This window comes from Astyanax mexicanus, chromosome 15 (assembly GCF_023375975.1).
Source record: "Astyanax mexicanus isolate ESR-SI-001 chromosome 15, AstMex3_surface, whole genome shotgun sequence".
Taxonomy (NCBI): Eukaryota; Metazoa; Chordata; class Actinopteri; order Characiformes; family Acestrorhamphidae; genus Astyanax; species Astyanax mexicanus.
In genome coordinates this window covers 33,630,049-33,644,456 of record NC_064422.1, presented here as the reverse complement: position 1 = coordinate 33,644,456, position 14,408 = coordinate 33,630,049, and the positions used below count along the sequence as shown (strand labels likewise).

Below are 14,408 nucleotides of genomic sequence, written 5' to 3'. Positions count from 1 at the left end.
TTTGTTTTTGATAGTCATAGGAAGCAGGAAATAAAAGAATAAAGGTAGGTGGAAGAAGACTGATGCATTGAAATGTTAAAACCTGATAGAGCTGTTTGGCAACAGTGCCACTGCCCACTGGCACTGGAAACCATAATCCTGTCTTGCAAAATAAATCAGTAGCAGATTATTATTGTACTGATTAATGTGCTTGAGAATGAGGTGCTTTTTTGCTGTATCCAGGTCGATGTAACTAGCTATGGGTCAGTAGAAAAAAAATTGTGACTGAAAATCTTAATTGTGACTGTTTGCAATGTGAATTTTAGCATATCTATTGTGTTTTGCGGTTCCATATTGGTGGTACTGTTTCTTTATTGATGCTATTACACAAGTCTACTGCAGCCTATTATGGAAATGTCTGCTGTTGTTTTAATCAGTTGTACTGTGTTGTTGTATCATTAATATGCAAAAATAACTGAATCAATCTCTTCATTGCTTGCTTACTTGCTGAGTAGTCATGTGTGTGATCTTGTGCATGCCTCCTATAGTTAGTTTCTCTCAACTAGGTCTGTTCAAGTAGCTTACATTACCAGGGTGATGCCACGCTATGTATCTGTTTTTAAAGTAGGTCTGGTTAACTCAAATGAGAGGAGCAAAAATACAAAGCAAAATATAATGTTTGCATAATTGTTATGTAATTGGAGTAAATTAACTTATATGAAACAAAAGTTCTACAAAAATACTAAAAAATACAAAAGCATTTAACACTATCTCTGTTATCACTTCTGCTGCCTCACTGCCTTGCTGGCACAGGGCCATATGAAATTATCTTTAGTGGCACAGTGGCACTTGCGACTCTTAACAGTTTGAAGCAGAATAACAGTTATGATAGCAATAGGCACTGTCTCCTTGGGTTGTTTTTTATTACTTATTTTATAAGGTTATATTTTTCTGCATTAAAAATTATTGTATGATTAAAAAATCATGCATTTATATTGCTAAATTTGTTACACCCCTAAGAGGAATTTAAAATGTAACATTTAAAACTTAAAGCAGAACTGTTTATTAATATAAATCATAAGCCATAAAATAGCATATATAACTAAATGCTGCAAATAAGAGTATATAGACTACATTCATTCATTCATTTATAGTACTCACTGTAAGTTCCTTTATGCCCATGACTTTGATAACTTTCCTCATTACTTCAGGAGGGCAGGGAGAGCCAGCTACAATTCCTGTAATACAAGAAATATAACAAGACATATCAAAGCCATGTAAATTTACAAACAATATTTAATACATCCCATTATTCTACAAATTTCAAAATTTCATATATACTACAGTTATGGCTGGACGTTATGGACAAAATGTGTGCCCCAATATTATTTTAAATTTGGGTCGATATGATATAATTCTGATATCAATATAAACAATATAACACAATGATGTAGACAGGTTATGGAAGCAATGGGTTCGACCCATTGCAATGAACTGACCGTAGTGCCTTGTAATGATTATCAGTCAGGGACAGATGCCATAAATAATATTCATTAAAATACTGGAAATATGTTTACAAGCATATTACTGTTATTAAAATATATTATATAATATTATTATAAATATATTTTATTGTATTCCAATATATATATATATATATATATATATATATATATATATATATATATATATATATATATATATATATATATATATATACAGTGAGTCCAAGAAGTATTTGATCCCTTGCTGATTTTCTTCGTTGGCCCACTAATAAAGACATGATCATTCTATACTTTTAATGGTAGATATATTCTTACATGGAGAGACAGAATATTAAAAAGAAAATCCAGAAAATAAATCTAAGGAATATATATTAATTGATTTGTATTTCATGGAGTGAAATAAGTATTTGATGCCTTAGTATTCATTAGCAGTTCTGGCTTTTACAGACCAGTTAGACACTCCCAATCAACTTGTTACCTGACCTGAAGCCACCTGTTCTCACTAATCACTTGTGTGAAAAACACCTGTCCACAGAATCAGACAGATCACACAGATTTCAAGTCTCCAACATGGGTAAAACCAAAGAGCTGTCACAGGACCTCAGAGTCAGAATTGTTGACCTTCACAAAGCTGGAATGGGCTACAAAAAGATTAGTAAGGTGTTGGATGTGAAAGTAACAACTATTGGTGCAATTATCAGAAAGTTTAAAGAGTATAACATGACAATCAACAGACCTCGGCCCGGTGCTCCAAAGAAGATTTCGCCTCGTGGGGTGGCAATGATGCTGAGAACGGTCAGAAATCGTCCTGCAACCACTTGGCAGGAGTTAGCAAATGACCTGAAGGCAGCTGGGACCACAGTTTGCAAGGAAACAATTGGCAACACTTTGCGCAACAATGGATTCACATCCTGCAGTGCCCGAAAGGTACCCCTGCTGAAGAGAGCACATGTGGAGGCGCGCCTCAAGTATGCCAATGATCATTTGAAAGATGAACCAAGTTATTGGGAGAAGGTTTTGTGGTCAGACGAGACCAAAATTTAACTTTTTGGCCTCAACTCCACCCGCCATGTGAGGAAGAAAAATGCTGCCTATGACCCCAAGAACACTGTGCCCACCGTCAAGCATGGAGGTGGAAGCATAATGTTTTGGGGGTGTTTCTCTGCCAAGGGTACAGGGCTACTTCACCGCATCACTGGGAAGATGGATGGAGCCATGTACCGCACAATCCTGAGGGACAACCTCCTCCCCTCTGCCAGGGATCTGAAAATGGGCCGTGGTTGGGTCTTCCAACATGATAACGACCCTAAACATACAGCAAAGGCAACAAAGGATTGGCTCAAGAAAAATCACATTAAGGTCATGGAGTGGCCCAGCCAGTCGCCAGACCTCAATCCGATCGAAAATCTATGGAGGGATCTGAAGGTCAGAGTTGCCAAGCGACAGCCCACCAACCTTCATGATTTAGAGAGGATCTGCAAAGAAGAGTGGGCCAAAATTCCCCCTGGTGTGTGTGCTAAACTTGTGGTTAACTACAACTAACGTCTCACCGCTGTGCTTGCAAACAAAGGCTTTGCCACTAAGTATTGAGTGTGTTTGGCAAGAGGGATCAAATACTTATTTTCCTCATTGAAATACAAATTAATTAAAATATATTCTTTAAAATTATATTCTGGATTTTTGTCTTGATATTCTGTCTCTCCATGTTAGAATATATCTACCATTAAAAGTGCAGAAGGATAGTGTCTTTATTAGTGGGCAAACAAAGAAAATCAGCAAGGGATCAAATACTTCTTGGACTCACTGTATATATATATATATATATATATATATATATATATATATATATATATATATATATAGAATTATTATCCAGCCTTAATTATATTTATTCATCCACTCAACCCCCAAAACCATCCAAAAACATATTAGATGTCTGAACTCACCTGTCTGAACAGACGATATGTCAAACTTGGCCAAGTCGGGCTGACCCAGCATATCTATGTACATGGTCGGGGTACCATAGACAAATGTGCACCTGAATTGGTAAAAGCAAAATATGACACAGATCAGTATGAAAGTAGAATAATGGTTATCGTTTCATACTTGTTGCCATTCCCACAGAAAATGTTTCTACCTTACAAAATGCACTTTAAACACTAAACATAAAATATTTTGCACATATATTTCAATACTGCATACATTTACATACATTGTATATTAATGAATAAAATTAGCTTTTAATAAAACATATTATAAAATCTATTTCTAAGCTCACTGTTATGCACAAGTAGTACACATGCTAGAAATAGCTGTTAGACAAAACAGCATGCAGGCATACTTCTCATTCTGCATAGCTTCAAGGTTTGCACGCCCATCGTAACCAGAGGAGGGAAAGACCATTGTGATTCCATGTAATCCCATTACTATGCCTCCACCCACTGAGCCAAAACAGTGGTAAAGTGGCACTGGCACACAAACTCGTACATTTTTCTGTAGAGAAGAGGGTTCAGTAAGAAATCTTGTAGAGTACTATGCATGTAGTCTCATATATAACTGTATTTTTTGTTAAAACACTTCAGGATTCAAGAGTTTTAATGCCATTGAATTTCAATGAATTTCCTACTTTGATAATCCTAAACTAACACACAACCTATTAAGACATAAGTAGAAAAATATACATTCATTTAAGACTATTATTAAAATTAACTGGACACATAATTAAAATGTAATATATAGGTTTAAAAAACTATAGACTTAAAATAAATAAATAAGTAAATATTTCTTAAATACTTTTGGATAAATGTTGCTTTTTTTGAAGTAAATACAGAAACGTAAACTTCATACTGTGGCCATGTACAGTCCAATCAATCTTACATCACAATATACATTCAGAGTCTAGTATAGATACTAAACATGTGCTCACCCTCCACTGATATCCCATACGCAGGCCAATAAAGTAGGCATTGTTGACAATGTTGTGGTGGGACAGGGCAGCTCCTTTTGGACTACCAGTTGTTCCCTGGAGTCATGGAAAAACATTGTTTTTTTTATACTAAAAAAAAATAATAAATATGAAGGTTGGAAATGTAAATGTTTAAGTACCGATGTGAACTGGATGTTAATGGGGTCGTCAAAGGACAGTGTCTTCTGGATGTCCTGCAGCTGGTTGAAGTGATCACTGCTCCCCGCCTCCATCAGATCAGTCCAGCTAAAGGTCCCAGGCTGCTTACTGTCTGTCAAAATCACTGTACTCAAGTCTGGCAATCTAAAAACACACCAATAGAGACACACTGAGACTTATAACAAATAATCCATTACACTATATGGACTAAATATTGGAACATCTGCCAAATTGCTGTTACTTCTGATACCATAAATAGTAAAAAGGATTTATCCTGCTTTTGATGAAGCAACTCTGGTCTCTTTTTTTGGTTACTGCTGTAAGGATTTGATTGCATTTAGCAGCAAGAGCATCAGTGAGGTCAGGAATTTGGATCACCACTGCACCTTATCTCCAACTGCCCAGCTCAAACTAAAAGTACTGGATGGAGCACACTTACTCGAGGTATTATTCCACTTCAGTTCATGCATTAGGCATGTCATTAGGCATGGTGGCAATAGCTGTATGTTTATTTAAGAGTCTATTCTACTCTCCTACTGGTAATACTTTTCTACAGGGACTGAATATTTTGTGTGGGTAAATTTAGGGGTAGTAGACACGTAGCAGTATGTTAACAACCAGAGATTAAACCTAGTCTTAAACTCCAAATCATTTTGAATAGGGATTTTCCACTGAAAGGAAAATATAGTCTACAGCTCTGCTTAAAGGTGTCATTTTGCTAGAAACCATTTAATTTTTTTTTTCTCCCAAATGCAATTGGTCACTTCGAGTTGCATATGCATGCTGCACATGAAACTTTTTTTCTACCCGTTGTCTGCATTAGCCGAGTGAATCAGAAAACGTCCCATAAATTGTGACTCACAGCCTCACCCATGTTGGCTTGCGATCGCCTACTGCAGAGCCGTGGAGGAAGCATCAAAGTGCTGTTAGCCAATCAGGGTTGATACGTTTGCAAGTCATGAATATTTATGAATAAGAGCCGAAATCCTGTTCTTTCCCGCCCACTCCCACACAGATCTAAAACAGCCTGAAACAGAAGAACCTAAAATTAACCTGAAATGAGACTATTAATCCCTGCCTGGGAACTGACCCTTACTGTATGTGCATTGGTCATGCATTGTAGACTTTGTGATAGAACATTATTGCCTACTTTGAGTGAGTGCCTGACCTCAATATGTCTCTTGTGGCAGAATGCATTCCAATTCACACAGCAATTTTCCTACATGCTGTTTAAAGTATTTAGTAACTTTAAAGTTATTAGAATAAGTATATTAGATATTGCTACAGGAGGGAATAGGTGTTTTAACTGTGTATTCATTTCTTTAACTAAAAGGATCTATAATAATTTGGCTATATCGTCTATATAAAGTAGGCAAGTGACACTGTACCAGTCAGCTTTAAACAATTTCCTACACTGACGAAGCAAAAAAAATTCTACTATATAGTTCAAACTTTATTGCACTGAGGGCGAACTCGGACATGCATTGTGAGTAAGCAATGTGTTTAATTGCTCTGTTTTATTGCTCTAGAACTCTGGAATGTACCTGGAACTCTTTATCCCCCCAGGGGAAGCAGTGTCCATCCCAGGGCAGAGTTGCCTCAACATGTCACAGTATTTCTGCGTCTTAAACTGTGTTGGACACACAATTGCTTTGCACTGCACCTAAAACAAAGAAGAAGACACACATCTAAAGGCAGGCAGATGACATATTTAACAGTCAGTCAAAATGAGCATCAAAAATATCTGTACCTTTCTTAATGCATATTCCAGCTCCTGTAACTGATAAGCTGGATTCACTGACACCTATCAAAAAACAAATATTAGCTATAGATTTCAGCTTTCTACAACAATGACTTGACGAGGAAATAAGTGGATAAGCCCCACCATAATGATTCCAGCCTTGGCTGTGGCATACTGTATCACAACCCATTCATATGTGTTGGGTCCCCACATTCCTAACCGATCTCCTTTCTTCAGCCCCAAAGCCACAAGACCTGCCGCTGCCTGATCCACCTGCAATCAAAACATTCATACTGTTAATGTGAGTGAAATTACAAATCAATGACAAATGAAAAAAACAGAACACGAGTGGATAAACTTTTTACAGGTGCTTCTAGTTAGATAATAAAAAATTAAAAAGTTAATGCAGGGTGGGATTGGACTGCATCTGCAACCACATAGAACAATGTGAAACACCTTTTGACAGAGACGATTATATATTTGAAAATAAAATAAATTAATTATTAACAAACTGGTATGTTATACTGCAAGTGGCAAGTGAATGAGTGGCATACAATAAAAGAATAGACCTGCATTTTTAAAACAGACATTTAGGGGTGTTTGGTGGCTTTGTTATTCTGTGGGGTAGAAATGCATATTATTGTAAAAAGTATCAATCAATTTCAATCAACTCAACTAGTAATAAAATTAATAGCGCACTCCCTGTAGACTGAATCAATCAAAGCCAGTAAAAACAAAAGTTTCTCTTGGATTAACCATGTTGATGCATAACAAATATGGCTTTAATTTGCCTTCAGTTAACTTGCCAGAGCTTGGCTTTATATATGAAATCCACTTGTACAAAGCTATTTTTCTCCACGTAATTTATCTCTATCTGTACCATCATCAAACAACAAAGAAACTGTAATCAAATTATTCACATGGTTTCTCAAAAGAATAGTGCACTGTTTCAAACAAAACACCATTATTTTGTGGGCCAAATCAGCTGACATACAAAGCAGACATTCCACACACCCAAACAAACTCTTTGCACTGTACATTCAAAGAACATATTATTTACAAATATGTGCTAACTGTGTTTGCTCTTCAGAATGTGCTGTTGCAAGTGGACTTATTTAAACATATTTATTGTTATGGTAATAAATAATACCACCTAAAGGATATAGCCTGTATGTTTTCTAATTGTCTCATTTTTCATTGAATTATACACTCCAACTTTTCCTTTTGTGATGTTTTTATTAAAATGAATTCATAAAATATTGCATCCCTATTTAAGGAGTAAATTAATTATTTTTTTTATTACAAACATTTTCACATACATACTTCCTGCAGCATTGGGTTAAGAGAGGTAATTTTGTCCAATGTTGCTGTTCTCTCTGTGGCTTATGTGCATTCAGTGGTTGAAAATTACGTTTTTCTACACAATGAAGACTTTTCAGTGGGAGGCATCCATCCAGAAGGCAATGCTCCCATTGGCAGCAGACAGTGCTGATGTCCAGAAACAAAAACTCTAACTGATGTCGCTCTAACCCTGCTACCCTGTCCTGATTCTGCAAGCTTGTTTTCCCAGAAGTTCACTGGCCAATCTTAAAGTCATATGGAAGAATGAAGACAGTTTAAGCGGTCATGTAACACAATACAAAAATCGGTAGAAAGAGTTAAAAAGTTAATAGAGGCTGATCCTTTAAATGTTAAAAAACATAGACAGAGCAGTTTGGCAAGGGTGCCACGACCAGCAGCAGTAATATTTAGATTTAGATTCCTACTATATTTAGCTTCTATCAACAAGGCCAATGTGATTAGCCTACATTACCCCAGTGACACCACTCCATGTATCCACTCTGTTTAAAATAGTAATAGAGGCACAAGTAGCATTAAAAAGTAAAATGATAACATTATATGAGTCGAGTATATGAGTATTTAATTTACATTAAAAAAGGAGTACCTGCATAAAAAAGAATCTGAATGACATGTTATGTAGTGCTGTTATAGGCAAATAAACATATAAACCCATTGTCTAAATAAATTACAACGACTATATTACATGTTTTTATTTACAGTAACAATAAAACAATAATGCAACTATGTAAAGCTTACAATAATATACACTGTCTTCAGTTATTATCTGTACTTTTGTGAGGTTACTCTGAATGTGATACCTGGACTTGTCATGATAACCCAGCGGTTGTGTGTACATGTGCTGGGTGTAGAGGGTCTATATGGATCAAAGTCCAGGGCTGATATTTAGTCCTAGGCCCTTAATGGGCATTATTCAGATGTGCTGAGAGAGCAGAGAACCAGCAGATACTGAGGGTCATGACCCAAAGCACTTTGTCACCCTGTCTAAGCAGCCCTGACTGTCTGTTTCTTTAAATGATGAGTCACTGCTCACTTAACTCCCACAGTAAGTGCAAAGAAGTCTTTCATAAGCATTTAAAGAATGTAATTCTGTTTGAAAAAAAAAATACATATTTGGACTCAGATATTGCTTAAAGTCTATTCAGTCTCTTTCTACTCTACTATACTAACACATCCATAATCATGAGCAAAATGTTTGTATTGCTTATTATATGAGAAAATGTTGAAGAAAAACTACTGAAAAACTTTGTAACGCAAAAAAAAACTGACTTTTAAACAATATATCTTCTGGTGGACCATTCAATCCAACCTTAGACACATTTTAGCAAATTTATCAGCACTCATCAACAAAATCTGGCTGCTCAAGAAAGCCTACATTCAGTTCCCTCTTTTGCTGAACTGCTACACACTCCTCTAGAACTCAATTCCTGAGCAGGAACCCAGAAGGTCTGTTAACACTGGTCTGTTAGCAAAAGCACAGCCTGTCAAATTACACCAAAACTGGATCATTTCTATGGTGAACACATCAGCACACAGTTTTGTGGATTTTGTGTTTTTTTTTTTTTTTTTGCATTATTTAGAACATTGGCATTGACAAATATACTTTACTTACTCAGATGTAGCAATTTGTGCTAATCTGTGAAGCCAATCCATGCTTAGCTTTTAGCTTTGATAGTATGCTAGGATGTACAGGCTTTGTAAAAATAAATATATGCACAACTTTCACTAAGATACCTCTAATGTTGTGGTTGGAGATACTCAGATGTGAAGTGGTTAATTTTAATGTGTTTCACTGTGATTAAGAGAGAGGTGTTAAATGCTAAGTTTTCACAAACAGACAGGAAAAGTGATTTTTCATCACATTTCAAAATTCAAAAAAATTCAAAGTCAAAATTCCACTTTGCAAACATTCATATATTAACCTTGCCAGTAAGTAATTACACAGACAGCTCAATGCATGAATGACTGCTTAACCAGCAAAGTCTAAAAAGTCAAATCTGAAGCCACTATCTGTGCCAAAAAGTGTAATTACTGAATGTACTCTCCATGTAACAATCTCACATTAGATCTGCAAAGCAGAACACCTGAGTTTACACTGCAGAATCAGTAACTAACAAGTAAGATACATTTAGAACAATTTCAACCAGCACAATCTGTACAACTCTGAATCTGAGATCTTTGTCCAGTTTTAATGCACTGATCCTTTTCTTGGCAATACTTCTGCTTGCTGTTTAAGACTTTACACTAGAGGTGTGCCAAAAAATCGATTCACATAAGAATCTTGATTCTCATTTACTACGATTCAGAATCGATTTAAAATGTCCCAAAATCGATTCTGAGGGGCGGGTTTTAGACTGATTTTGGGCTGGGTATTTTTGTTGGACCTGGCAACCCTGGGGATAGCGCTTGTCCCTTTGGAGATCTTCCAGACACACACAGAGCGTAGGTGTTTGAGAATCACCGGTAAGATGGCAGAACAAGCACTATATTACCTTAGATTAACGTGTAGTTTCAATGTTTTATGGCAGAATGCTTCATAACAAGCATAAAAAAGATCGCTAGTAGTTAGTTTCAGTAACTGTTAGCTAGCTAACTAGCTAACTTTCCAGTTCCACCTTAAATAACGCTACAGGTGGCAGCGGGCTGCAGCATTTAAGGCGGAACGGAAAAATAACAATAAGCTAATCAGAGCTAATTTCAGCTCCTCATCACAGAGGAATTAAGGAATGGACAATATGAATTAATTTCTCCACCTCCTGCCCCCTTTCTGAAGAAATACAACCACCTTAAATTAACTAGTTAATCAGCAGCTGCTCCTGAACTTTAGCGCTCCACTGCTATCATCACATCAGCCCAGCAGCGTCACCTACACACCACCGCTAGTAGCCTGGTAATAAAGCAGTGTTATTTATTATTTATTTATTGTTCATTAACGCCATTGTGATATCCCAGTGATTCCTCTGTCACTGAGGACCCACATTCCTGCACATTTTATTGTTTTTGTAACACATTACTTGCTCCAGGACCAGTGTATATTATGGAGGGTTTTTTTTCAATACGATTCATAAGCCAGAAGCAGAAATATTTATAATTCAAATCGTTTTGAATCAAAAATCGATTTTGAATCGAATCGTGGCCCCCAAAATCGGAATCGAATCGAATCGTGAGATAGTAATCGATTCCCACCCCTACTTTACACCATTTGTTGGTATGTACATTAAACATCTACTAGCCCTCAAACAATGGTTAATTACACAACCACTATAGGCTGCATGTATTTTAATAAATAAATGAGATTTTATCTATATAGCATCTTTCTAGAACCCAGGAACACATCTACAATAAAATACTCTACACAATCCTTACACTGAGCGCTAAACTGACACACACATACTGACTCCCAGACTGAGTGTTAATTTAATTAGTGTTAATGTGGGCACACAGGCATACACACATTCATAAGGACTTCAAGACACATATGCTAACTACCAAGCCACAGTACCATCCATCTGATTAGTAGAATCGCCTATACTTAGCAGTAATAGAAATGCTGTTCATTCTGTTTTATGTATGATGTATATAACATGTCATTTAAATGTTATTTTTGCTTTCAGTTTCATTTTTTAATCACCACAACAATGCCCTGATGATAGTAGACAGGCTCTGTATCAGTGCTCTGATTGCATTCAGGGATCTGTAATGGATAGCAATGTGTATGATGAGCACTTCCGTCCTGATTCTCTGCTTTGGCTACGACCCAAAGCAAACAGACACAATAGGACACTCACGTCATTTTGGAATTGAGCAAAGGTCTTCCTGATGCCACTCTGCACGAACACTACGGCCTCGCGGTCCGGATAGCGCTCTGTTGTCAAACGCAGTGCCTTGCCCACAGTGAGAGACTGCAGAGACTCGGAGGAGACACCATGAGCATAGCTGGTTGTCAAAGTCGGTACATTGGGTGGACCGTCTACATGGATGGCACTGAGGAAAGAGGGGAATACAGAAGAATTTACATTTATCAAACAATTATTAAAAGCTATCAGTTGGCATCCAAAACAGTGTCTAGACACATTAAAAGAACAGGCATCATTATAAATTATTAAAGCTATTTTTTTTGTAGTAAACAAATTTTACATAATAACAAGAGCTACTATATAGAGTTCTAATATCCAGTCTTGATGTATGAATTTATACTTATTTACAGCTGATCTGAGCGCAGATTATATGCTCTGGATTTCAGGAAAATGTCTGCAGTGTCTGCCAAAAATGTTCACTTTACAGACTTCCTAAGTCTCCCAGAAGTTGCAGGAGTCTACCGCATATAAATAACGGCTCCCTGATGCCCGCAAGTCAGATACAATCAACCAGAATATAGAATGAGTGGACCAAGAGTTAATACAAATATGCACACGTGTGAAAGAGAGGGGAAAGTGAGATAGGCGCTCCCATTGTGTGCATATTCATGAAGCGCATGCAAAACAGAGAGGGTTCTGATTAGTCCGTTCTCTGTAAAGAGAATATCTAAAAGGAAAAGTTCTAGTATCTTTTATCTATTATTATTTGGGCAGAGAGGGGGGATGGGGGGTAGGGGTTGGCGGGGGTATAGGTCCAAGTCCAGGCCTGGGATGTCTGACTTCATTGCATGCTTAGTATCCATATAACAAAATATGATCATTGTTTTGGTATATTTCATAAGAATATAAAAATAATTAAAAACACACATCTTACGCTTTCCAAAGTGTCTTTTTTTACATGATTGTGTACTATTATGTGTAAATATGGTCAGTGTTATGTGTGAAAATATACTAAATCAGTGTTTCCCTGCTTGTGTAAAGGTATATATATGGATTAAAAATGCTTCTGTTGCTGTTATAATTTAGCAGCAGTAGTACTGTTTAGTGTTTAGGTCAGCTATGAAATCTGACCCTCCGTGTGCTACTTCCCTGAACTCACTGCCTTCCATTACATTACATAACTTCTCCAGAATGTCCTGGAGCTCCCAGCAGAGCTCCTGAGAAAATCATATATATATATATATATATACATAGTCACACTGGAACCCACAAACAGTTAAAGGCTGGAGATTGTGATTACTAAAACAGCTCTCAGATCAGTGATTTAGATACATATCAAACAAACAAACAAACACACAATGCACAGACAGGAAGTGCACATAAAGGACAATAGTATAAGACAATGAGCTGAGCTTTAAAACTCAGACTCTGCCAAAATCCCTCAAGTATGTTAAATAAAACAATATGCATGTGATGCAGAGCTTCCAGTACAGTGCATTAGTTTGTATTTACAGGCTGTATTTACAAGTTTATGTGATCACTCAGTAAACAGTGTACTACTACTACTACTACTACTACTACTACTGGGTGTGTTAAACTACTAAACTAGCCACTACCTCCAGTTGTTTCAGTGCTTAACTTACCAGTTGGGTTGAGCAGCTAAAATAGGTGTCCATGCTCTGTGCGCTCCTCTCCCAGGCTTAGAAAGCAGAACAGCGGTGCGGACAGCTGCCAAAATCTTCGGAGACATTTCTGCAGCTTTAAAGCGTGTTCAGAGCCCGGGCGTTCAGACTGCAGGACGGCTAGAGCTGCTGCTGCTGCTTGTTGTTTTGTGTTGCAACAAAACTCGGCACACCTCGATAGTGTGAGCCTCTGCAGTGATCCAGCGGAGATACAGAGCCTACAGAAGTCTCACACGCACACACACACCTGGGTTTATCTCTGAGTCACTCTAATCATGCCCTCATCTGCACACACCACTCACTGCTTTATTGGACCCTGGAAAAGTTAAAGTTTGAGCTTAACTAAAGTTGGAGTCCAAAGCTGTAATGCTGTGTATCAAACAGCAGAGGGCAACAAACAACGGTTTCAGTTCCTCATTAATTTACTTAAAACCAAAAAATATATATAATTTACTATATAAAAAATAACAATTCTATCTCACAACTACAGACTAAACACAACCAAGCCCATTTTGACATAATTTGACATATCTCATTAAATTACCTTAATATGAACTTTATTTAAGTTGTGTTGTTTGATAAGTGAATGTGCAATTATTAATCATTATTTTATTATTATTACATTTATTGTTATATATATATATATATAATTTGTGATGTACTTTTAATATTAAAATTATTATGTTTTGCAAATTTTGAATAACTACTTTAGTAAAAATTACTAGGTGGGCAACCCTTAAAGAAAAATGTTTTTTTTTACCAGAGTAGTTATTCAATACTTTATATTAAAAGTACATATACAATTATACATATAACTAAGTAATTTAAAAAATAATTTAATTTAACAAATAAGAATAGTCAACTACTTGATTTATTGTAATTCTTAAAGCAATAGAAAAAAAATTGTATGATAGCTATTTTTATTGAGTGCAGCAGAAAAAACAATAAAGCTGTCAATAAAGCTGACAAGACAATCCATGATTTGTTGTCTTTTTTGGTCTGTGTTCTAGCATGTGTTATTTCTTATGACTATTGGTGTTAGTGTTCAGCACTGGATTATGCATATATATATATACAGCTACAAGCAAAGAAAACATCAGGATCATATATTCATCGTCAGAATCACAATATTCATAATTATTTTCATCAATATTAAATCTTAATCTTAAAATGAATTTGATGGATAATTATTGTTTAACTTTTTGTTAAAGAAAACAAAAT

The 14,408-nt window shown here is 36.3% G+C and overlaps 1 protein-coding gene across 1 annotated transcript in view; it reads right to left on the bottom strand.

Moving 5' to 3' along the window:
• acsf2 (acyl-CoA synthetase family member 2) overlaps positions 1-13,539 on the bottom strand; it is a 31,345-nt gene extending 17,806 nt beyond the window's left edge. Inside the window, exons 1-10 of the mRNA XM_007259337.4 lie at positions 13,149-13,539; positions 11,497-11,692; positions 6,494-6,622; positions 6,359-6,412; positions 6,153-6,271; positions 4,590-4,752; positions 4,411-4,506; positions 3,826-3,977; positions 3,431-3,522; positions 1,141-1,217 (exon numbers count right to left, since the gene is read on the bottom strand). Of these exons, the coding sequence (XP_007259399.2) occupies positions 1,141-1,217; positions 3,431-3,522; positions 3,826-3,977; positions 4,411-4,506; positions 4,590-4,752; positions 6,153-6,271; positions 6,359-6,412; positions 6,494-6,622; positions 11,497-11,692; positions 13,149-13,255 (1,185 nt within the window). The 5' untranslated portion in view covers positions 13,256-13,539. The remainder of the gene's footprint in view (positions 1-1,140; positions 1,218-3,430; positions 3,523-3,825; positions 3,978-4,410; positions 4,507-4,589; positions 4,753-6,152; positions 6,272-6,358; positions 6,413-6,493; positions 6,623-11,496; positions 11,693-13,148) is intronic.
• Between the last annotated feature and the right edge of the window lie 869 nt (positions 13,540-14,408).